The 26472-nt window shown below is 37.9% G+C and overlaps 1 protein-coding gene across 5 annotated transcripts in view; it reads left to right on the forward strand.

Annotated features, from left to right (window-relative positions):
- The window catches only part of pkp4 (plakophilin 4), an 80745-nt gene extending 58630 nt beyond the window's left edge, over window positions 1-22115 (forward strand). For all 5 annotated transcript variants that reach the window (XM_028435800.1, XM_028435798.1, XM_028435797.1 and 2 more), the window contains 14 exons: window positions 233-440; window positions 3459-3591; window positions 4705-4918; window positions 12141-12324; window positions 12911-13028; window positions 13922-14113; window positions 14205-14378; window positions 15395-15545; window positions 16664-16856; window positions 17149-17233; window positions 18154-18271; window positions 18355-18495; window positions 19613-19677; window positions 21139-22115. In XM_028435800.1, the coding sequence (XP_028291601.1) occupies window positions 233-440; window positions 3459-3591; window positions 4705-4918; window positions 12141-12324; window positions 12911-13028; window positions 13922-14113; window positions 14205-14378; window positions 15395-15545; window positions 16664-16856; window positions 17149-17233; window positions 18154-18271; window positions 18355-18495; window positions 19613-19677; window positions 21139-21384 (2222 nt within the window). In that variant the 3' untranslated portion in view covers window positions 21385-22115. The remainder of the gene's footprint in view (window positions 1-232; window positions 441-3458; window positions 3592-4704; window positions 4919-12140; window positions 12325-12910; window positions 13029-13921; window positions 14114-14204; window positions 14379-15394; window positions 15546-16663; window positions 16857-17148; window positions 17234-18153; window positions 18272-18354; window positions 18496-19612; window positions 19678-21138) is intronic.
- Window positions 22116-26472: the final 4357 nt, after the last annotated feature.

The following is a 26472-nucleotide window of genomic DNA, read 5'->3' on the forward strand; positions in this document are numbered from 1 at the left end:
CAGGGAGGTCTTTGAAGGATAGCAAACTCTCCTTTGTGTAACCACGGGAGCTGCGTTTAATCCTCATCATTAATTGGTTCCAGATTTAGGAATTTGCTGAGTCTTGTATGCAAAGCTCACAGTTTGTCTTAAAAGATCTAAACGCCGCTAATCTCTCCTCTTACATGGCTTTGTCATCTATGTTCACACTTGGATCTCACTGAATGTTTTTGCTTTTTTTTTTCTTTCTTAGGTGTGGGAAGTCTGCAGAGGACGTCCAGCCAGCGCAGTGCCATAACCTACCAAAGAAACAACTATGCTCATAACACCCCAGCTTATGCTGATCAGTATCGCTCACCGCAATATCGACTATCTGATTCCAACTACGCTCGCCAAGCTGTTGTCATGGACGACGGGGCCACTCGTTCCCCCTCCATTGACAGCATGCAGAAGGATCCCAGGTGAGCATTATTCACAGGAAATCACCTCTTCTGAACCTAAACTTATGATATTTTTGCTAACGCTTTACTTGAAGTTTTATACATAAGGCTGACATTACGCTGTCACTATCCGTCATTAGCACGAATAAGGCGTCATGAAGGCTTTCATTAAGTGTCGTTTGCTAAGTTATGATGCCTTTGGAGCTATATTGGCATTTTTTTGGGTTAGGCGGAGGGATGTAGTGGGGTTAGGTAGGGGTCAGGGTAACGAAGGGTCAGAGTTAGGGTAATGAACGACACTAAACGACAGCCTTCATCACACCTCATTCATGCTAATGATTGGTTTCATGTCATAACAATGACAGCGTAATGTGAGTCTTGTATATAAAACTTCAAGCAAAGTGTTACCATATTTTCTGTCTGGTTACCAGTGTAGTAGGGATGTATATCCTAAATCTGCTTAAAATCGATGCAAATAAGAGGGGATTCAAATCGATACAGTACAGTAAGGGCTTCAATACTCTGCTTAAACAATAGGGGGTGCTGTGACTGTTTTAGTGGCGCTTATTTTGACGCCACATCTTGGAGCTTTAATCGGGCAAAAAAAGGAAGACCCACAGAGCACGGCCCGAACCCGTCCTACAGGAATGAAGTTGATGCCTGAACAACATTTCAACCCACACTATTCATGTCCATGCGCCTGCATGTAGAGATGAGTCAGTATCTATTTGTGCACATGTCCGAACCTGGCCCAAGCCCAGGGTATAACGATCAAAATTAAGCCTGAATCATCGGCATAGAGCAACATGCAATGCACACATACACACACACTTAAGAAAAATAAGTAAAAGTAAACTTTTCTTACATTTTTGTTTTATATATTTTTACAAAAAATAATATTTGTTAAATTTTGCATGATGATAAATAAAGAAATGTGCAGTTTTTCTTGTTTTCTCGGTTAATGGTTCAAACTGTTTGTAAGAGGAGAACATATTAGTTTGAAAAATTCTTGACAATTTAAATAAAATAATAAGAATCTGTATTAACATACATTATGATCTCTATGTATTCAGTTATGTTAGTTAAGTGCATCATTACATCCCAATCTTTGATTTGAGGTTTTTTTTTGTGTGTTTTTTTAAACCAGGATTCAAATGGAATCGTTGGTTGAGTGTATCTTTACACCCCTACAGTGTAGTGTATTACAGACTGGTCATGCACTGGGACTACTTGTGCTTACAAGGCATGGAGTTCTGCTAGGTCAACACCAGTATCCTCTTACTATTCAAACATAGAGCTGTATGCAGCTCAGGCCATTTAAGCTGGCTCAACAGTGGCTGGCCCTTTAACAATGGATCCTCACATGCAATGAAGTGCTGAGTCGGCTCTTGTGGTAACGGATGAGTGTGAGCACCAAGTGTGGCCTGGGTTTAAACCCCCGACCCTGCGCTTTGGGATATGTGTTTACAATTTGTGCCGCCGTGCGCTGTGGTTTGTGTCGAGCAGAGAATATTATCTCCACACAGATCATTTTAGGAAAGACAACAGAGGAACTTTCCTGGCATATTATTTTGGAACAGAAATCCGTTTTTTTAGAAAACATTAAATAACCAGAGAAAACATTCAGGTTTTAATGAAAATAAGTCACATTGCTGTTAAATGTGTGAACATTTTGACAGTTTCAAAACAAAAGGAACAAAAGATTCTTCAGCTATATTTTAGATGTACGTTATTTCATTTTATCAGCGAGTGTTGGACAGGTGTTGTGAAGATGTTCCTGAAAGGTCGACTATTTTTATTATTTGGGTGCCTAGGATTTTAGGGTTTCTAAGATATGTGGTTCTTTCAGTCAGTCCTAAGTCACATAAAATAATTTACAAATAAAAATGAACATCCTTTTTTAAAGCAGAGGAAAAATAAATCAATAAAAAACAACAGCTCAAATACAAAATATCTCCCCCAAGGTCCATAATAAAAAAAAAAGACGTCGTCAATGAAGGTCATTTTCAAAAATCCAAATCCCAGAATGCAAAACAAAATACCAATGCAAAAAATGAACAAACTCCACAACAGTTCTCCTTAAAAATAAACAAAAAACTTTAAAGCTGGGGTACTCCATTTATTTTCTTTAATTAAAAAGAAAATTATTATTAGCATCATGTAGTATATTGTAAAAGCAATCATTTCAGAAAAAAAACGTCTGCGTGCTGTCTGTGCCTTATAATTAATTATTTTAGTTAATAAAACCCCGGAAGACAAAGTCCTTGTGGTCACCCCCTCCAGCTCCAACCACAGGATTTAGAGAAAGGAGGGGTGAGCAGAGCCCACGAAGGAGCCTGCTCATTGGCTGCTGCGATATATAGTGAAGCGCGTGCACGGTGCAAACTTGTTTTCAGTCTTGGACTAACTTTGAACATGTAAGTGGCAGGTTTCCTTCTAGACAGGTAATCTAATGTTCCTTTTTCCTATATTTTGTGTGCTTTCTTTTGCGTGGTGATGTGTTTTACCGGTAGTGCACGTTCAGCTCTTGTGTGCGATTTCGTGTACTTCCGTGAGAGGAGGAGACTGGGAGGGATTATCACAGTCGGGGACGGGATTTACGGTTCGAATTCAGCCATGCCCCTCTGTCACGGTTCAAGAATCAGGTAGTGCAGCTTTAAGTAAATCAAAGTAGAACATGAAACAAAAAACCCTCAGTTTAGTCGTGGTGTGCGTGGATTGACGTCACACGATTTTTATTATCATGTTATCACGTCACGTTATCAGCTAAAACATGTTGCTTACTTGACATTTATTTGCTTAAATGTATCAAATATTATTTTCCTCACTAGATAACAGCGTTTAGAAATTTGCTATGCCAGGTTTGACCTCAGTGGAGTGTAACATAATGCGTGTGGATGTGAATATCATTCCCTGGTTTATCAGTGGACGCTGTGAGGCTGAAGTTGGAGGGAGGGTGAAGTGCCTGTGGTTTGGGATTTTAGGAAAAACACTCTGCTGTCATGCTGATACATTTTCTATTCCAACTTGTGCTTTCAGAGAGTTCGCCTGGCGTGACCCGGAGCTGACGGAGGTCATTCACATGCTGCAGCACCACTTCCCCTCGGTGCAGGCCAACGCCGCTGCCTACCTGCAGCATCTGTGCTTTGGAGATAATCGAGTCAAGACTGAGGTAGGGGCGACATCACCGATTCTATCCTCAAGCTTATTAAAATGACTTCTTCTCAGTTTGGACGTCAAACTTAGTAAAAACGTTTTTGCACAGATGCTGCACATGCATTGAATAAACAGCCACACCTTCATAAAAAGATAGGTAGAGAAGTATTTATTTACTATTTCCTGCAGTATTTAATATATTAAATGAGGCGTGGCAAATGTATTTGTATAGTTCATTTTATGCACAAGACAACAGAAAACATTCAACAGCTTAAAAATCAATAAGAACATTAAAATCAGCAGTAAAAACATTAAATCAACAATAACACGATTAAAAATCTCCCTCTCAATCATACGCAGTAGAGAAAAAAGTGAGATATTTGCTTTACTTTTCTCTCACTGTAATATTAGGCATTATTAAGTTCTTTATTGTCATGTTTTGTTCTGTGGTGGCATTTTTAAAGATTTTGTTTTCCTCAAAAATAACGTATTTTTATCTCATGAGTGTAAAATAAATAATCTATATTTTTAAAATTATAGTGTACACATTATTTCTGCTTTTGCAATTACAATTTCTATTTGTTACGGAAGCTATTCTACTGAGAAGGCAGAGGCAGCACATTCAATATATATATATATATATATATATATATATATATATATATATATATATATATATATATTAAATATTATATTCTAAAGATGTAATGTTCACAATTATACTGCAGCAACTTAAAATATTCAGACTTTTTTTTTTAGATTTTAAAGGTCAGGCGTGTCTTTCTTACACTGTAGCAGAAGAAAGATGTCATGGTAAGATTGACAGGTTTTGTAAAAGCCCGTCACACATCAGATAAGGTGGGTGTATCTAAAATGAGATTTTAGAGGTTGAAAGTCAGTTTAACATAAAACTGTGTAAGAAAAATGCAAAGATGGTCTGGATTATGATTGGCTTTGTACTTTGACAGAAAATGATGCTGTGTTTTTTTTAGCCCACCGTAGGGTTAAGGTGGTTTGCTCGCTTTCCTGAATAGTTAATGTTTCTCTGCATGAATACATGCAGTATGCAGGGGGAGTAAACACTGTATGCGGTTTGAATCCTTATAATGGTGCTCATCTCTGTGTGCAGGTGTGTCGACTGGGAGGAATCAAACACCTGGTGGACCTGCTGGATCACAAAGTCCTGGATGTGCAGAAGAACGCGTGTGGTGCTCTGAGGAACCTGGTGTACGGCAAAGCCATGGATGATAACAAGGTTGCAGTGAAGAACGCAGGAGGCATCCCAGCGTTGCTCCGCCTGCTGAAAAAGGCCGTGGATGCAGAACTGCGTGAGCTTGTAACAGGTTGGTCATGTGACTTCTTCCACTCGCATGTTTTAAACTCTGTCCACTGCAGCTTATTTTAGCCTTGCTGTTAGATTCCTCCACACAGTGATAATACAATCTAATGTCTAAATTACAGCTTTAGTAGTTTATGGGACTGATTATAGATTAATATAGAGTGCTAAATATCTCAGTATTTATTTTTAATCTGTTGAAGATGGCAGCTGAAAAATGACTTTTCACAGTTTTGAATTAGCTGTTAATGAGTTAATGCTAATTACTTACTAATGTAATAATGCACTCATACCACTTTTCCAAAATGAGTTTGAAGATTATTCAGATTTGAGAGACAATGACATTCATTCATGACCTGCTGTATAGTTGAGAAACACTGGGCAGACTCAGTCTTGAGTTCATCATTAATAGTTTTTGTGATGTTTTTAGCATTATTTTTTAGCGCTATATGAACCAAGCATAGGAATGGCCAGTGTTTGAGTCACCTAGTGCAATACACTGCTGTGCTTCTAGAGTGTTTGCTGCAACATTGACTTCTCCCATTTTACGTCGTTGCCAATGCCAGTGAGTGTGTAGCAGTGAATTGTGTCAAAAGAATGTTTTTTTTCTCCTTGCTGTTTTGGACATTTGGTATCAGTGCTGTTGGATGAGTATGATTTTTAGTAAAGTAGCATCAGCATCAGAATCTATAGCCTCGACCACTGGTTCCCAACCTTGTTTGGGATCGTGACCCATTTTGATGTCACTCATTTATCTTCCTGGAGAATTACCGGTAGTTTTTGACCATGCTTGTTACACTGTGTTATAAATACAGTGTGACCAGGACTAGCGCACAAAATTACATAATGTACCAGCGCAGATGTTTTTATACTGCATTTTATTTAAACTAGATTAATATGTGAGAAACTGAAAATATAGGATAGTGGTTTAAGGTTGCCTTTTAATTTGAAAAGGAATGATTTATATTTTTTTAATGAAAAAAATTAATTTAAATAATTTTTAGTCAATTACTAGATATTTCAGGAGTTTAAATTCCAGGCGACCTTAAGGTTGAAAAACACTGCTTTAATGCAGCAGAAGCAGCTAGAAGCTTAACGTGACTGAATAGGACGTTGTTATGATCTTCACTAAAACTGATACAGCAGTTGCATCACTACAGCTTAGTCTTAACAGAACAGTATTCTCCAACATGCTGCACAGAGATTTACATTGTTGTCTGAAAACAATCCATGTCTCTCTGTCACTTTTCTTCTTCTCTCTGCCGTGATTTATCTTTGTTGTCTTGTATCTGTGTTGTTCTAACAACATGGTATAAATTCATGTTTTTAAGATCAGGGTGAAATTTGACGTTCGGCTCTGAAGTGGCTGAGTCAGCTGTTCCAGGTCTGTCCCAGTCTAACATAGTGTCAGCTTACAGTCCAGTGGTCCTCTGTGGAAGAACCACAAACTCACAATATGGACAAAATCTGATAGAGGAAGAGGGCTTTTTTTTTTATTTCATCGAGCTTTGATGTGAAAATGTCAACTTTTCCAAAGCAAACATTGCCTAGCTAAGGCCAGTATCATTAGCTGAGCTTGTATTCCTCTTTTATTAATGTGTTACAGTCTGCAGTGGCTATAAGTAGACCTGATCCTAAGATGGAGAGCCATTTGGAAAAGGTCAGCAGTGCTGCATCACCCTTAGTTAATTACAGTTAATGGGAACAATCCACAGGAAGAGCTTCCCTGGAGGTGATGAGGGAATTTCACACTGCAGCCATACATTACTCAGCTACCGGGGCCTTCGTAGCTACATTTCTGCTCTGAAATAAACCTGCTTTGTCAGTCGAGCAGTTGTCATAGCTATGAGCTTCGTCTCTTCTCCCATGGGAGGTCCAGTCCAGGTGACGTCCATCTTACACGAGGGATCTTTGAAAGCTCAGGCCACCCTATAGCTTCAGGTCAGAGATCATGTTGTCAATGAGCCATGACGCTGTGTGTTCACTCTACCTGCCCTGTCTGCCAGCAGCTGCTGGGGTTATTGACCTGTCCTCAAATGGCTGCTGACATCAAAGGGTTCAAGAGCACTGCCCTGTCATTAGAGCTACAGCGTCAACACACAAACTCCAAAACGTACGGTTTGCTGAACAGGAAGCTTTGTTTTTGTTCTAAAAGAGTTAAAGCTTCTACCCAAGATAATCTTTTAATTACATAAAGTTTAGGTCAAAGGATCAACATCATTTACTCTGCATGAAAGTTTGTTTTGGTCTCCAGTGCAAATACTCTAATTCAGTGGTTCTCAACTGGTCTCACGTTGGGACCCACATTTTACCACGGTCATTAAATCGTGACCCAGTTTTTTTTTTAGAATTCAACCAATCAAATTAACTCTTTCTAAAATAGCTGTTGAAAACACATGTATGTAATCTTTTTTAAAACATAAATCTATATATTTTCCTGTGTAACATACATTTCACAGCGTGCCTGTCAAAAGAAAAGTTTATTTCAAAATAAAAGACAAGTTCAACATGAGAGATACTAAGTATTCATTTATTTTTGACCAGCTGTCCGTGACCCACCCAGTACAGGTCCGCGACCCACTTTTGGGTCCCGACCCACCAGTTGAGAATAACTGCTCTAATTGACATTTTTGGAAAAGTTTTGCGCATTGTATTGTGGGATGTGGAGTAGAGTGGTTCACAATATAATGTTAGAAAGAGTTTTACAAATTTTGCCAGATCACATTTTGCCTTGTTTCTATTGATATTTTGAACATATGTACCAAAAATTGAGCCGATATAATGACCGTAAAGGGTGGCACACTTTTTCACAATTTCTATTGCTCAACCAAAGAATTCACAGATATTAGAAACTTTAATGATATAAAGGCCATTAATAGTTTATCCCTGTATTTGTGCTAAATGAGTACGAACATTAGAACAGTACTATTTCTGAAAATAGTAAAAACGTCAACATTTTGAAAAAGTGTGCCACCCCTAAATGTGCAGCGATTTACTCCATTATTGGTACAGATGCTTAGAATGTCAATGTGAACATGGCAAAAAGCGATCTGGCAAAATTTGGTGAACCACCCTAATGTGGAGTAATAGATGTGTTTTTTTCTTTATTCATGTCATAATTTATTGTATTTTTATCAAGACAAGGACAGTGATTCGCTTCATAGCATTATTGTTCTATTTTCTTCACTGTATTCCTACGTGATATTAGAATTCAGTAAAAACACTTCTATCCACATCTCACAAATGCAAAGTGCAACAATGTCAACTAGGCTTGGCCAATTTATCGTCAAGATACAGCAAAAATTCTATTTTGATGATATAGAAAATTACAATATCACCTATATCGATATATTTTTATTTTATAGCTTTTTTTTTTTTTAAATACTGGTTTTAGGAGTGACTGTGTTCGCACAGTTCCACACTCACACGTGCTGTCCTTTATTGGAGAAAAAGCCAAAAGTGGCACATTTTGTGCAGCTATTTGTAAATAAAATGTGCCTGCGTGACATTTTGCATCAGCAAGTCTAACCCAGAATTGTCTTTCTGGTGAGACTTTATTGAGTTTAAAATATGGAGATTTATATTGTATATTGTCATATGAGTTTTGGTCCATATCGCCCAGCCCTAAAAACAAACTTTCAAGCGTCAATTTCAGTTTTACATCTTTTCTTCGAGCAAATTACCTTCGATTTGTTGATCAATGATCCCTATACTATGATTTTATCTAATAAGAAATTTTCATGTCCAGCAGCTTAAAGGACAAACTTTGATTTGAGGTACTATTATAAACTGTGGGAAACTCAAGTGCAGAACACAAGAATATTTCCTACCAGGTTTGTTATAATTGATGGCATTAAAGTGTACCATTGTACACTGAACACACGTAGGCTTGTTAATAAAGTCTGCGTGTGAACAAAGGGTGACAAGATAATGACCATGTGACCAATGAAAAAAACCACCCACTCACATTAGTAGCAGGAGGTATGAGAACCCTCCACTTTCTTTAAGCTCTCCAAGGCCTCATCAATACACCATTGACTGTCCTCTGGTTCAAAGCTGCTAAAATCGACAGTTTAATAAACTCAGACGTTTTTAGCTGATCAGCATCTTTGTCCCGGCTGCAGTAGCAGAAGTCGACCCAGCTATTGCTGCACCAGGCAAGGTTAATGACGCATTTTTCTGTGGTTTAGCAGATAGAAATTGTTGGTCTGGTCTCACAGGAGCAGTTGGGACAAAATCACTGTTTGCTCTGAAGATGTCGGAGAAGTTTTCCATCACTTGCTGCAAAGACGAAAAAAGGTTCAAAAGTAAAGTGATGCTCTTTTTCTCATGTTGTGGCCACCTCAAATATAATAGTAAATGTGATATTTACAGATATTATGTTGGCAATTCCTTCGAGTGTTTTTTTCTCATTCATGTCTGATCTACAGCGCTACACTTTTGCACTATTGTCATTGTTATTGTTTTCTTTGTTTCTACTGTCTGCTCTTGTATTATTCTGTTGCTATAATAATGAATTTCCCTAAAGGGGATCAATAAAGGAGTATTCTATTCTAATCGAATATTATTTAAAGTGTTTAACAGCTCTTTTTATTGAGCCACTTGAACAGCTCTGTACTGGTTTCTGACTCGCTGGGGGTGGGGTTTGCATGCATTTGTATTATGGTTCAAATCTATTGTAAATTTTAGAATTTTTTTTAAAAAATCTCAAAATTATGTAGAGGGAAAAAAAGAATAGAATAGAGTTTATTGCCATATGTACAAGTTAAAAAGAACAGGTACAATGGAATTCTTGTGCATGTCCCAGAATCAAACAACAACAATGCAAAAACAAGGAAAGAACAGAAGTATATTCTACAAAAGATAATAAATATAGCCTGAGTTGACTTAACATATTGCACATAAGAGAACGTGAGGTAAATTAAGAAAAAGACAAGTATTGCAAAAAAATGATTGATGATCACTTGTCTTTTTGCTTAATAAAGTGTAATAAATACTATTATAGCAGAGTTGAGCTTTCTGGTTTTTCACATCTTATCTTAACAATTGAGTTGCTGCAGGAGACTCTTTTTTTAGGTCTGTTTGTATCTCACTGGATGGACTTTAGTCTCTGGTGTCATGGCAATGTTAACCTCAGCTCATTGTTTTAAAGCCAGGCTGAGGCAGCAGAGCAGGGAACAAAGTGAGCCTGATGTTTGATCACGCAGACACATCCGCGCCTTCTGACTATCAGACGTGACTTATGGGGATCACTGCTGCTGTGGCTGCACTGACAGCTTTGTCAGTCACACCTCAGTAAACTGCTCTGTAGATTTCTCTGACTGGCCATCTTCACTGGACAGACTACTGTGAGAACAGTTGTACTAAGAGATGTCTGTGAAGGACTCAGAGCTGTTGTCTATCGGGCACAAGGAGGGGAACCACTGTGGAGAGGACACCACCATGTCAGAGGCCAAACGCATAGAGAAGCTCATACTTCCTTATGGTCAATTTAGGGCAGGGGTGTCAAACTCATTTTTGCTCAGGGACCAAATATTAAGCAGTGTGATCTTGGATTTTAGGTGGTAAAACAAGCTTATTTGACAGTATTGTTTCCCAGTTTGCACTTCCGCATATAAATGATAACAGTATGTGAGGCACCGATAATATACAAGCAATAAATGACAGCTATCAGATTCCCTGTGGGACCTTCACCAAAAAACCTTTCTGCAGTGCCAAATTTTAGTATCATTCAGAGGAATTTTGTGGGTATTTTTTGTAGCGATGTCCCGATACAACTTTTACATTTCCGATATAATACCGATTTTGCAGCTTTGCGTATCGGCCGATACCGATATTGATCCAATTTCAGCATGAATCATACATACTTTTTTTTTTTTTTACTTTTATAAAAGAAATTATAATTACTTATTTTGTAGAGTGGAACGTTAGAAAAGGCTTGATCAAGTGATGTTACTCAGAGAACAATAATCAGCAACAGTAGGTATGAGAAAAACTGACTCATTTATTATTACATTTTAACCTTCAACATAATATCGACACTATTCGACAATTGAATAAAATAAATTAAAAAATTTATTGATATCGGACCGATATTCGATATCAGATCGGGACACCGCTAATTTTTTGTAAGCAAAAATGTTATGTTATGTTATGTTATGTTATGTTATGTTATGTTATGTTATGTTATGTTATGTTATGTTATGTTATGTTATGTTATGTTATGTTATGTTATGTTATGTTATGTTATGTTATTAATTATTAGTACACAAAGGACCAAGCCCAAATTCACAACCAGGTCACAATATCACACATGCAATAATATATACATCTGTGTAACTGTTTTCATGGGAAAAACTGCTATCCCTGCACATTATGTGGAGGTAAACACTGCACCGCTGTGCTGTCCTGGTGTTTAAAAAGCAGAGGACATCGGTCAATGGGCGTAGCAGTGCTAGCAAAGCACTTTTTCAGGGCCATCCTTGTGTGTCCCGTGAGAAAAGCAAACATAGACCAATGTTTGTTTGCACGGCGAGCACAGGTCAGCAGCCACAGTTGAAGTTAAATGAAGTTTCACTGCACTGCCTGAAGTGGTTCCTTAAATTCAGTCAATTGCTCGATTGTTGCTTTTATGTGCTTATAAAATTAGAAGAAACCCATGTATTGTTACCATTGTTAAAGTATTTTTTCTGGAGTAGATTTTATCTCATGTAGCACTAGTTTCCTGTAGGGATTGTGACATCCTGCAGTGGACAGAGCCGTCTTAATTAGAAGAACATGCTACATGCTGGCTAATCCCTGACAGATGCTACATCAAAGGCTACTCGACCTGTGCGTGATTATCGCCAGGCACCAAAAGTATCTCTGAATGACAGGTGGAATGACAGCATCATCGCTGAGGCTTTTAAAGTATTTATATTTCATTTAAAATGACTGAGCTGCTGCCAGACGAAATGCTGCTTTGTCTTTGGAACTTTATTTTTCTCATTTTAAGCGAATAATCTTTACCTAGAGCAAGGATCAGATCTGATGTGGATGGCTGAGGCTTTGATGCAAGAGTTAAAGTTTCATTTCCAGGAAGGAATGATCAGATTCTCTGCAGTCCCCTTTCTTGCCTTTTGTTCTGCACCTACTGAGTTATTAAAAGCTCAGGTTGTTTCCCTCTCTGCAGGCTTCCCCTGACCTGACAGCTGACATAAATAAAGGTTCGCATGCTTTTGTCTGCTCAGGAGTGTTGTGGAACCTGTCGTCATGCGACGCAGTCAAGATGACAATAATCCGGGACGCCTTAACGCCTCTGACCAACACTGTGATCATCCCCCACTCCGGGTGGACCAACTCCACCTTCGACGACGACCACAAGCTGAAGTTTCACTCATCGCTGGTGCTGAGGAACACTACAGGCTGCCTGAGGTTAGTGACCTGACGCTCACTCTGGGCACCAGCGCTACACAGTGGATATATACTGTTATTACATCTAATGGAGGACAAACTTGTACTTTTCCTCAAAAGAGTTATGTTTTTTTTTTTTTTTGGGTTTTTGTTTTTTTGGGGGGGGCGGGGGTTACAGTACATAAATAATAATAAAAACATACAAGTAGAGTAACACGTGTATAACACCAGAATCACCTTTAATCATCTGTAGACACAATGCAGTGTCTGGACTGAAGCTTTAACCAAACTGCAGACAGTTTTGCACATTTCATTTATTTTTAAAAATGTGCTTGCATGCACACACACACACACACACGCCCAAGTTTGGTGGCTCGTTATTCATTTACTCTGCAAAATACTGTAATTATTCAGACCACACACACTCACTTCATGGACATTGGATTATGTACGAGAGTAGATCACAAAATGTTTGTTTAATGAGCCCTTGTCTGATAGCTTGTGTGTGTGTGTGTGTGTGTGTGTGTGTGTGTGTGTGTGTGTGTGTGTGTGTGTGTGTGTGTGTGTGTGTGTGTGCATGTGTGTGTGTGTGTGATTTGCTCACTAGAAATCTGAGCTCTGCTGGCGAGGAGGCTCGGAAACAATTGCGCATTTGTGAGGGTTTGGTCGACTCACTTCTCTACGTCATCAAAGCCTGTGTCAACACCTCTGACTTCGACAGCAAGGTACACACATATATACGCACACACACACACACACACACACACACACCCTCAGTTAAGTGGAGGGAAAAAGCATGCTTATGATAAGATGCTCAAGGAGTGCCACTTGTCGTTGCTGATGTAGATAAGAATTTGAAATGAACGCGGAAAAACCTTTAAACAATTGTTGGAATTTTTGCTTTCCTTGAAAATTTTGTCACATTTGGAGAATTATTGATTACAGTTTGAAGTCGATGGCGTGTCATAAAACAAGTAACCACAGCCACAATGGCATAACCGGTTCCTCCTGCTCATTATCCAATTAGCCCAACTATTTCTTTAAATGACACAAAACCTTCAATCTCGATGTTGAAACTCCCAAGTTTAGTGTAAGTTATCATTGTTTCCCTTTATTTTACTTATTAGTTAATGTTCTTTTTAGTTATCTTGAATAAAAAATTACCTGGTATTCACTTTTGGAAGCAAGTCCGATGTGGCTATTTATTAAAACATCTGTTTTTTACAGCATCTGGGAACATTTAGTGTCTGTCATTATATTATGTAGTGGTCTCACATGTGTAGCCATCACACAAACTTGTGTACATCTAAAATCACATAGATGTGTACAGTTATGTCAAATATATTTATAATATCAGGCCAAGAAAGTCATCTTTTTTTTTGTTGAGCCAACACACCTTCGTTTAATTAAACACTTTGCATCCAATAATGTTCTGTGATTCCAGCAGTGTGGGATTCAATCCAATGTATTGGGTTGGTTTGCTAATGGATATTATTATGGTTGCTCTGCATGCTGGCTGTACAGGGATCAACATGGAGAATTCATCTCATTGTTGCTTTTGTTTTGGTGATTGGGAACAGTCTGTTCAAACTACTTTCTCCTGCGGCTTATCTGACAGATTGTGGAGAATTGCATTTGCACTCTGAGGAACCTGTCATATCGTCTGGAGCTGGAGATGTCGCCCTCCCGGCTAATGGGGGGCCAGGAGTTGGACGGATTACTGGGGAGAGAGTCGCCCAGCAGAGATGAGGACTCCAGCTGCTGGGCCAGGAAGAAGAAGAAGAAGAAAAGCAGCTTACAAGAAGATACGGTGAGTTTGGAAACGAGGATGTCAATCAAAAAGTCATTTTTAGGTTGTTGGAAATAGCCTGTGAATATTTCTGTTGTTGTTGTGTGTTCAGTGGGATGGGGTGGGCCCGATCCCCGGCTTCTCCAAGTCTCCCAAGGGTGCTGAGATGCTTTGGCATCCGTCGGTGGTTAAACCTTACTTAACACTCCTGGCTGAGAGTTCAAATCCCGCCACTTTGGAAGGTGCTGCTGGCTCCCTTCAGAACCTGTCGGCTGGAAACTGGAAGGTGTGTGTGTGTGTGTGTGTGTGTGTGTGTGTGTGTGTGTGTGTGCCAGTGCTTCTCAAAGTGTGTGGTGTGCCCCCCCTGGTGGGTAATGGAAGTATGACAGGTGGGTTGCGATAAACAGGAGGACATTTTCAATTTCGTGCCAATCTTCTTAAAAACCTTTCTGAACAACATGCCTACACACAAATGGAGCAGAAACTAAAAGAGCATTCAATTATTAGACTGCATTAGATATAATAATCATAATAATAATAATCATACTCATAAAACATTTTATTTAAACACACTTTTCAAGAAACTCAAATACACTTTACAGGTTAAAACAACAACAGCAAATTCTGTGATGAAAACATAGAAATATAAATCAGAAAAAAGAAAGAACAACAGTCCCGGAACAAAAGTGTAACGTTGAACAAAAAAAACAATTCACGTCGGCATGTGAAGTGGAGCGGAACAATAAACACAGTTTTAATAGCTGACTTAAAACAATAATTTCCTTTTTTGTTTTCTTCAGCTTTTTGGCACAGATTGCAAACAATGTTTCATTATTTCTTGTATTTTTTATTACTGCACTTTTACATTTGTTTTTTGATGCAGGTAATCAGTTTGATTTATTAAATTAGGCACCAGCAGACCCCCGCGACCCCGAAAGCAGGAACAAGTGAATCAAAAAATGGATGGATGGATGGATTTATTGTGGAATATGATATATTATTTGTCAGGATTATTTTGGGGGGCAATGAACTCAGGTGGGGCTTTCATTCAATGTGGGGAATACCCAAAAAACGATTGAGAACCTCTGGTGTAGAGACTCACAAACACATGCTGTGTTTCTGCCTTAGAGACAAAGCATCCAGTCATCTGGTCATAAAGGATTTAACAGCTCACTTCCTGTGTGTTACTCCAAGCTAATGTCAACTCTACACCTGAGTTCACTTGTATCCCTGCTTAAGTATTAATACTGCTTTGTGTGTGTGTGTGTGTTGTGTGTGTGTATTGTGTGTGTGTGTGTACAGTTTGCTGCCTACATCCGTGCGGCGGTGCGTAAAGAGAAAGGTCTGCCCATCCTGGTGGAGCTGCTGCGCATGGATAACGACAGAGTGGTGTGTTCTGTCGCCACCGCACTGAGAAACATGGCCCTGGACGTCAGGAACAAGGAGCTCATAGGTCAGCACTACACACGTGTGTTGAGATGAACATCATTGCACACAAATGCAAGTGCTTTTTTATTTTATTTTTAATCCAAAACAATATTAAGAATGAACACTTATATGAGAGCTGGGGGCGTTGGCATAATGTGCCACAACTAAATTCTGATTGGCCTTCCCAGGTTACGCCTTCAACAGTTGGCTTTCTGCCAAGTTACTTCTACTCTTTTTTTTGTGCTGCTATTTCAAGCCTGCAAGGCATCTACTGTAATGAAATGTGTACTAAACCGCACAGTGTTTTTTTAAGGGCTGTTTATTCCTCAGAGTCAAACATAAAAGATTTATACTGCACTGCATAGTGACACAGTATGATAAGAGCATTTATTTATCCTTTAAATTCAATGTTAATGTTCTAGTTTTAGTAAATTAATACACAAATATATAAACAGATGTTGTAATTCTTACTGATATTAGAAAAAGTGACTTACAGTTTACTTCCAACACTTTTTGGACTTTTTTTTGTTTTTGTTTATTTGATATCTGGCCATCTGTTCTTTACTTCATCTGCTTTTCTTTTTTTTTTCCCGTAGCTTTGACATTCTCCTGAAATATTGTATTTTTTTATGGTAATATTCAAATTATTTAGCTGTAATTCAAGAGTATGTTTATTCACCTCTTTCACTAACGCCTCTAACATTTATCCAACATAAATTGCTTGTGTATAATCTACGTTTGCGATCTCAGTAAGTCACACACAATAGGCGAACACAGTGCGTGCACTCTATTTGTGTGTGCACGGAATTTAGAGCCCTTTATTTGGGGTCTTAGTTAATCAGGCTCTGTGATGGTGCTATGTTTAGGTGATTGATACAAAAAAGCCTGATAGTCATGTCTCATTGCTGCACTTTGACTACCAAAATAAAAGACATCTAGACACACCAGTGGTGAAGTGATGTGATGAAGATCGTTTTACTATGCGGTCATTAAGTTTTGTTTTTTCTTTAAATTCTAACAGAAGCCTATTATGGTTTTATCTGTCAATGGCTATATTATTTACTGCGTATTTAGTTGTGCTGCTTGGCTTGAGAAACCAGTGGGTAAAAAAAAGTCCACAAACTCCTTCCTTCACCTACACAGGGAAGTACGCCATGAGGGACCTGGTGAACCGTCTCCCAGGAGGAAACACTAACCTGCTGTCAGACGAGACCGTGGCAGCCATCTGCTGCACCCTGCACGAGGTCACCAGCAAAAACATGGAAAACGCAAAAGCTTTGGCCGACACGGGTGGGATAGAGAAGCTGGTGAACATCACCAAAGGCCGAGGAGACAGGTGCGCTACTGAAATTATTCATTGTTGTTTCACATGTGCACCGCGCACCCAAACCTGTTTACATACTTTAATGAGCAGATGTGATTCTCAGTGCTTTGTGAAAAATGGCAGGACACACACACACACACACACACACACATACATCTCCAGCCTGCTTCATATTCTATAATAATCCAAAATAGATTGCAATCAGGGAGTTTGGGACATAAAGAATGTTTACTCATAAAATGTGAGTTTGTTTGTGCTTGTGAATAAAAGCCTTAAATGTTTTGTACTCGTCACTGTTTTCCAGGTATTCGATGAAGGTGGTGAAAGCAGCCGCTCAGGTGCTGAACACACTGTGGCAGTACCGAGATCTACGGGCCATCTATAAAAAAGTAAATACAGGGGTTGATGAAGTATTAAGGGTGTAAGAAAAAATCAATTCGGCAATGTATCACAATATTTCACCGCACGATTATTGTACAGATCCAAAAAATGTCCAAATTGATTTTTTTTAGTCATGTTTTTTAATGAAAAAAAAAACATCAGATTGCGCTAACATATGCATTGCAAGTAAACGCCCAGTCACTAGGTGTCAGTGAACCACGTCAGACCTTGTTAAACTAACTCACTCTTCAATGCATTTTAACTTGGACGTTGATTGCACTTTATTTTTAATAAAAAATACTGGTCACTTTTATAGATGTATGTGGTTACTTTAAAAATAATAAATAATTTAAGAACTTAACAGAATCAGAATCTGTCGTAGATGCAAATGTGAAACTTTTCTGAAAAATGTAATTTGACAGTTTGATAAACATATCACTTGTTTTTGATATTGGTACATGAATTACAGTTAGTTACTATTTTCTTTTTCTTGCAAGTTTGTATTTCATAACTTTTGTACTTGTTATTGATATTGCGATATATCGCAATGTATATCGTATTGTTTATTATTGAGATATATATATATATGTATTATGACATGCAAAATATGAATCCCATCATCAGATTCATGGCAATGCACACCCCTATTATTGTTTGGGCACAAATAATCAAGTGTTTTTATGAAAAAGAGAAATAAAAACTGTGAAATACTGCAGCATATTATATTTTAAATCAGCAACAGATGACGTACAAATGTATGCATAGATCTTTAGGTTTTACCATAATAAGAAAAACATGAAATATGACACTTACAACCTATATTTAAAGACATGGAGGCCTTACTAAGGAGAAGAATAATACAGTCTCCACTCCTGCTGTTTTTTTTTTTTTTTTTTTACAAACCACTGTTTTTGTTCCTCTCAAACAGGACGGATGGAACCAAAACCATTTCCTCACACCAGTGTCAACACTAGAACGGGACAGGTTTAAATCCCAGCCAACGCTCCCCTCCAGTACCATCCAAATGTCTCCAGTCAACCATGCTGGTGGGTTCCCTTAACAACACAGTCTGCCCAGGCTGAAAATAAGTGACAGAAAGTTAAAAGAAAAGGTGTTTTTTTTTCTGCAGCTGCCAGTGCCACGTCGTCTCCTGCAATCCTGGGAATCAAAGAGCATAGAGGTTCAATCAGAGATTATCAGAGAGCTCAGTCAACTATGCAATTTTCTAACTACCAGACGGAGAATAGTGTTCATACTAAACAGTATACAGGTACCGTTTACATTTTGTCTGTAAGCATACTAGCAGTGCTAGCATGTCAACAATGGCTGGGTTTCCATTACAGATTTTTGCAAAATAAAAGCGATATTTATAAGTCGACAAAGTATAATTGCGTTTTGAACGTGTTTCCATTGAAGGTTGTTTTGGGGAGGAGCCTCATAACTCCTGTGAAATCTCATCCCGCGAGACTTTGTTGTAGAAAGACGGACGCTCAGAACCTCTTTATAACACTCTTCTTTGTTGTTTCACGTCTAATGTGGCAGTAATATTTTAATGCTAAGAAATATCCTGGTCTCATATTTTGTTTATATGTACCGCACGATGTGGTCATGTGACCAGTTACATCACGTTCTGTGATGTGTTTTTGCGGAAAAAGTGTTTCCATAGTGGTTCTGCGATGCATTTCAATATCGAAACGTCTGAAAATCCTCCTCATTAAAGGGTAAAAACTTTTTAACAATGTCAGTGTTTTTTCTAAATCCAATTGTTTCCGTTACATGTTTTTATGGCACTATTTAGATTTTGCGCATTTCCAAGGGTAATGGAAACACAGCTCGTGTGTGTGTGTGTGTATTTCTTGAACCTCCTCTGATTTCCACCAATCACAGCCAGCCGTCAGGCTAACTGTGAGCTGTTCAGTCTGTGCTGCCGTGTGGACTGTCCAGTCAGTGGATGACTCTCCACAGTGTTGCTATTGTTTTACTGGCTCTAATCACAGCTTGTAAACTGGGCCATTGACCTGGTACCCAGACATGCAATGTAGAACTCCTGCCAGTCTCCTCTCCACTGGTTTTCGGAGGCAGATAAAATAAAAGAGCAACTGACTCAGCAGTCCTTGCATCACACTGGGAAGTAGAGACTGACTCTGAATTCCACTGGTTGGGTGGAGTGCCAGTGAAATACTGGTCTCATGGGTAATGTAAACAACAGCGCTGCGGTGCAAAAACTCTATTATGGGATGTTGTTTCATTCCAGCATAGCACAGCACTTCCCAATCCACTTCTATCTGAAGACAAACAGATGCCTTATGGGAAGGCTGAGGATTTATTTCTTACTGATATTTTAGAAAAAGTGTATTTTTAATTTACTTCCAACGCTTTTTTTCCAGGGTCTGGAAAACCTTCCCCATATTATTACTCATCACCTACAAGAGAGGAGCCAAGAAGAACACAGGTATTCATTTGATTTCTAATCTCTGTATCCAAAGCAACAAGAAGCACAATGGAAGATGTCAATGTTTGTACATAAACCTGACGTTTTCCCACATTTGTTTAATATCAGTAAAATAATCTGCTGCTGTTCACTTTGAATATGGTCAAACATGGTGTACGCTTCCTCGTTAAAGAGACCAACACAGATTCTTCTTTAGATAAATTGACCCAGTACATCAGCTATTGTTTGAGTCTGAGTGGATGTGACTGCTGAGATTGGAATGGCCAGACTGGTGTCAGACACATGTCACTGTAGGACACGTTCAGATAACAGATGCAGGAGAATCTGACAGGAGCAAGAATATGGGAAAGCTCTGATGTGTCCTTCATCCCATTATATTCAGACTTTCTCATTTAGGACAGATATGATTCAGTCATACAGAAAACCATCTCAACTCTGGGTTTGTTATATGTAGCATATCACCGAAAAAAGCAGTTTTCATGTTAAAAAAAAGTTGATGATCATAAAAGCATGCTTTGCTGAAACTGCTGGGAGGAACAGTCTGTTTGTTTTTTGGTTTTTTACTATTTACAATTATGATTATTTTATTAAGTCATGGTTTGAATTCATTTTGATAAATTATTTTTGTTAAAAAAATATGTCTTCAACAATTGTTTTTTTTTTATTAACATATTTTAGTTCAAATTTGAGAATAAAATTACTATTAATTAAATTTTTATTGCATATCTTGGAATTTCTAGATATGAATTATAAAAACATATAGACATACAACCTCATCATGGTCCAGGAGTACAACCTTATACAACCGTTCACACGGAAAAAAGTTCCTGACTGATGATTTAAGGAGAGAAATCTCATTGTCCAATTCAATATGAATCATTTCCAACACTTAAAAGTTGTTTTCCTAAAGACATGCTATATGTTATTTAAATAAGGATGTATGAAAAGCAATGGTTTGAATATTGAATGTAACTTAAAGCTGATGGACAGGAAAAATCCATATATCAATAAATTGAAGATCGTTTGCTCGCAAAAAAAGATGTAAAAGGTTTAAATCGCTGTTGTTTTCTCCACCGTCATTTAATGACATTTTTGGCGCTGTGCATTGCATTGTGGGATGTGGACGGAGTCACAGAGACAGGTGCAAAGAAGTCTTTTTTTTTCTTCGTTCTGATATTATGTAGGAATACCAGGAACAAACGAAAACAAAAATGGTGTCAATTGAGTATCTGTTCTCCTTGTCTGGTGACAACTCCACATCCCACAATGCAATCTGAAAAAATATGAATAATAGAGTTTACAGTGAAGGTCAAAACAAACTTTTGAGTGACAATTTCAACATTTTTCCTTTGTTTTGGTTTGATTTATTGATCTGAGACATAAACTCTGATTTTATCAAATAAAGACTATACAGTTATACAGTTAAAGTAAATTAAGTGCATTTTCCTTTTCCCGTTACAGCCTCTGTATTACACAGACGAGCCGAGCAGGAGAAACTACGATCCCTACAGAATGTACCTGCAGCATCCTCACGGCTATGACGATGCATATTTAGACGAGGTCATCACGTACCCCCCCACGGTGGACTACAGCCCCCAGATACATGGACTGAAATCCACCACCAGCTATGTGGACTACTACGCTAGCACGCAGAGGCCTTCGTACAGGGCGGAGCAGTACCCCGGCTCCCCTGACTCCTGGGTGTGAGCTTCTCACATCCCTGTTTCCTACCCGGGTTGTAAGGATTGGCCACGTCGCCCCGCCAGTGAAGGGGAGGAGCCAGCGAGCACAAAGAAAAACAACTTTTTCATGAAATTGGCTTTACCTGTGTGTGTCTTTTTATGTGGGTTCATGTGGATGGCTTAAAGATGGAAATCTGGGATGTGTGCCAAAGAAGGAAAACATGGAATGTTTTTTTTTCTACTGTTTTTTATTTTAGCAGCAAAAGGAAGGAGCAGTGAAACTGATATTGGACAATACTAAGAGGGGTTACATTCTTTTCAAGCTAGATTTTTAGTTTAGCTGTGTTAGCATGATGAAACGTGTGAGTCTTGTAAGTGAGGGTCAGCGGTAAAAGTCGAGATGGGGGAAATCATTTTGTGTGTGCTGAAGCCAAAAATAGATGATGAACTCATGTGTAAAAAAAAATTATGAAATGTTGAAAAGTAGTAAAGATTGTACAGAGGGATCCAAACGTGTGTGTGTACTCGTTGAAGCTGTGTGAATCCATAAAGTCGTGTACATTTCTTTCATTGTGTTGTAAATACAGGAGAACCATCATGTTACTAGAGGTTTACACTCATCAGCACTGGTTGGACAGAAACTCGTGCTATGTCGAACCTACAAAGAATTATAAATAATCCAATAACTGTGGACAAAAGTGGCGTCATGAAACGATATTGTTGACATATTAAAAAAGATCTGTTTTGTTTTTTAAAGCTGTGTGATTGCATTTCTGAGTAAACAAGAATATTTCAGCAAAAAGTGTTCCTCGTGACACTTTTTGATTGTGCTTCACTAGTAGTCATTATATGCTAATAAGGGACCCAGAAAAGCAAATTCCAGCTTTCCTTTGGCTTTTAAAAATTTTACAACCAATCAGGGAGCTGCATTTGGTTATAATCCCTCCTACTTTATTTACATTATGTCTACTAGTGCTAATAGGGACTCTGCTTGACTAGTAAACTAAAAACAATATAATAGTACGACTAGTTTTTTGAGTTTACTAGTAGTACTAGTAAACAAAAATTGTCTTCTACTAATAAAGGTTTTCCCGCACTTTTGTGCAAGTAGATCTTACTAGTAGGGATGCCTGATGCAACTTTTTCAATTCTGATACAATACTGATATTGCGGCCTTGCGTATTGGCTGATACCGATACGATACGATATCAACACGAATCATACATACTTTTATGACTTATTTTGTAGTGTGGAATGTTAGAACAGGCTTGATCAAACAGAGAACAATAGTCAGCAACAGTAGGTGTGAGGAAAAACTGACCCATTCATTATTAACTAATTGGTTACATACATTTTAACCTTCAACATAATATCTACAGTATTCTACAAATGAATAAATATAATACATATCGGAGATTTTAGATAAAGTCCGATATTCATTTTCTGGCTAATATCGGACTGATATCAGTATCGGATCGGGACACCCCTACTTACTATCTACTAGTAGATGCTTTTGTATCTACTAGTAGATAGTAAGTACTTTTATTAACTAGTACTTTTATTAACACAAAATTGTCAACTAGTTACTACAAGTTGACAATTTTAGTGCTAGTACGTCAAAGACCTTTACAGGTAAAACAAATGTTTTGTTTACTAGTCCTACTACTAGTACACTGAAAATCTCACTAGTTGTACTAGTAGACCTAATGCATGTCAAGTAGGAGGGATTAAAACCAAATCCAGCTCCCTGATTGGTTGCAGTATTTTAAAAAGTCAATAGCAAGGTTGAATTATCTTTTTTCCCCACACCCATTTAGAAGATTCTTACTATTAATAATAGTGACACTTTTGTCTTGACTCGTAAAGAATACCCAGGCACTAGTAACACCTAACTGTGGTTGATTTTACTAACAAACTTTAGTTTGCTTGTGGTACTAGTAAAGCATTGATTGGTTGTAATATTTTTGAAAGCCAATCACAAGCCTGGATTTACTTTTTCAAGACTTTTTATGAGCATATAAAGCTTACTAGTGACACTTTTTGCTTGTAAAAGATACTCGTGCAACAACATTGAGTGAATGTCCCATTGGTGTGTGAATGTGAGTGAACGGGTGAATTAGCTGATAAAGGGTCTATACCTCGGTGGTTAAACAGCGTTTTATGAATCTATAAGGTTGATAACAAATCAATGCTCAAACGGCTTTCCATAGAACACAACCCGTCACCGACTGCTCACACCTGGCAAACTCTACTGTTATAATAAATAAAAAAAAGTGTGAGGATAATTTTCACCAATCAGCTATGGCATGATAACCATGACTGACACCAGAATAACACTAATCATCTTTTCATCATGGCACCTGTTAGTGAGTGAATGCTTTCATCAGCAGGAGAACATCTGCTGCTGTAGTTGATGTGTTTGAACCAGAGAAAGGAATTAAGACTGACTGACATTAGTGTATGACTGGGTTTCATCTTGTTTCCAGTCTGCAGAGGCTGATATCACTGGTGTAATGTGTTTTTTTTTTTTTTTGGTTTTGTTTTTTTGCTATTCGCAAAGCACGCTTGAATGGTTACCAACAAACGTGTGTTAATGCTAAGTTATTTGGACTGTGGTTGACATAGTGTGTCATATATGACTGTGCAGGTTGTTCAGGGCTCTGTGGTTAGGAAGAGGAGGAAATTGCAAGATTTCAGAAAAAATGTCAGTTCTTTTTTTTTTTTACAATTTGCGATAAAATGTGACTCCGGTCATGTGGACAAACATGATTCCCTGCTATTATTGTGTAGTTTCATCCAATTTTTGAGTTTAGAGTGGTTGAGAAATCTAAAACCTCAATTTTTGGTGTTTTGCACATGTATTATCGGGCCAAATTGGATCATCTGTGGCCATATTTGGCCCCCGGGCCTTGAGTTTAACACATGTTGATGTAGCATCATAAAACATTTACATAAAATGACATCTATGTACACTTCTGGACAGTTTCACATGATCTAATGTCTTAATTAAATGTAAATATGTCATAACGTATTTATAAATATCACAGTTGTAGTTGAATTCCTGCATGAGCTTTAAACATATGATGATGATGATGATGATGATGATGATGATGATGATGATGATGATGATGATGATGATAATATTAGCCTATCGATGTAACATTAGTTAGGAAAATCACAAGTGGAACATTTGGGTTATTAAGCAGGTCGACGCCCCTTCTGATGTTCTCATCCATGTTTGATTGGCATCACCATGACATTTCCTCTCAGTTGTCTCACACCTGTTGTGATTGTCCATCTTATGACATGGTTGTATTTTTTAGCTGGAGTTCAGACCCAAAAAACAAATTGATTTCAGACCAAAGCAGCTAATCCACTATTCCCTGCATCAAAGAAATAATTCTACATTCATTTTTTTTTAACCCCAAAGTTGCTGAGAATGCGTGACATATTGACGAGACAAGCAAATGTGTGATTATTTCTTTCTTTAGTTGAGTATAGTTTATTTGAGCAATTCACATTCATAATTTTACAAAACACAAAAGTAGGCTGAAGCTAGAAGGTTTATAGGTTCCCACCACGTATACAATTATTATTATTACAAACCTACAAATAGGCAACGTCAACAAGAGAAAAGAAGAGAAAAGTATTTTAGTACATTCTGACATCACACAGAATTACTGCAAACTACACACATTGATGCATACATTATATCGGTGTTTATGATACAGCATTTGTATTCATTACAAATATTACGGTGTTACCTACAGTTAAAAAAGAGCTATAGGTCCATTGTAATTCTCTTATATTGTATTTTGAATATCTGCAGACTAATGGCACTTTTCAGGTTCTCATTTAAACTGTTTCATTGGTTGACACGTTTTCGTGTGATACATTGATTTTTAAGGGTAATACAAGCATACTGTACCTTCAGATTAAGTAGGCTGTATCTCCTCTCTCTATTAGCACAATGTTGTTGAATGTTTAGTAGAAGTTGGTTGTTTCTGGCCTTATATGTTGTATTAATAACAAAACTTTCATTTTTATCAAGTCATCAAGTTTTAGAGTGTTAGATTTTAAGAACAGTGAGTTGCTATGGTCCCTACGTTGTGCACTATTCAAATGGCCTTTTTTTTTAAAGTCTATATAAGATGAGCAGACGACTGCTATAGGTATTGCCCCAGACCTCCACGTAATAGTTGATATACGGTAGGATTAGAGAACAATACAAGATGATGAAAAAGTTTTTTGGTTGAACAAATATCTACAACTACCCAATATTGCAACATTACTGACTACTTTACAGTGGATGCTAATTATTTGTGATCTCCAGCTAACATTGTGGCTGAGTATCACACCTAGAAATGTTTACTCTTTAACTTTTTCAATTTGGACAAAATCAATTTTGATTGAAATTTGTACATCATTATTACGCTTACCGAATAACATCATTTTTGTTTTCAATATGTTTAGCGCCGACATCTTATTTCTATCAAACCATTCCTTAAGCTTGTATAATTCTGCTGTACCTGTAGATCTTTGTCGGAGCCCAGTCTTGTGGCGTCGTCAGCGAATAATATAAATTTTAATTTTGTAGAAAAATCAATCAAGTCATTAATATACAATAATAACAGTTTTGGTCCTAGAATTGACCCCTGGGGGACACCGCAAGTAATGCTTCTCCATCTATTTGTACATATTGTTGTCTTTCTGTCAGATAGGACTTCACTCAATTGTATGTGATCCCTCTCTAACCCCATAATTTTGCTTTTTTTATTTTTATTTATTTTATTTTTTTTAAATATTGCATGGTCTATTGTTTCAAAAGCATTTTGGGATTCTATGAATATACCCACTCAACACAACTTAATGTCAATATTCTTAGTTATCTCTTCTGTGAGATGCATGTGCTGTAGATCTGTTTTTTTTCTGAAACCATACTGACAGTTATTGAGTAGGTTATGTTTATGGCAGTGGCTATCCGTACGGTTGCGGGATCAATATAACGACATTCTATCCATACTCGGCGCCCCTATTTGGCCAGTTTAGGTCGCGTGATTAAGACTAAACCTAACCCTAACCCTAACCCTAACCCAGGGGTCTGCAACCTGCG

Source organism: Gouania willdenowi, chromosome 21 (assembly GCF_900634775.1).
Source record: "Gouania willdenowi chromosome 21, fGouWil2.1, whole genome shotgun sequence".
NCBI classification, from domain to species: Eukaryota; Metazoa; Chordata; class Actinopteri; order Blenniiformes; family Gobiesocidae; genus Gouania; species Gouania willdenowi.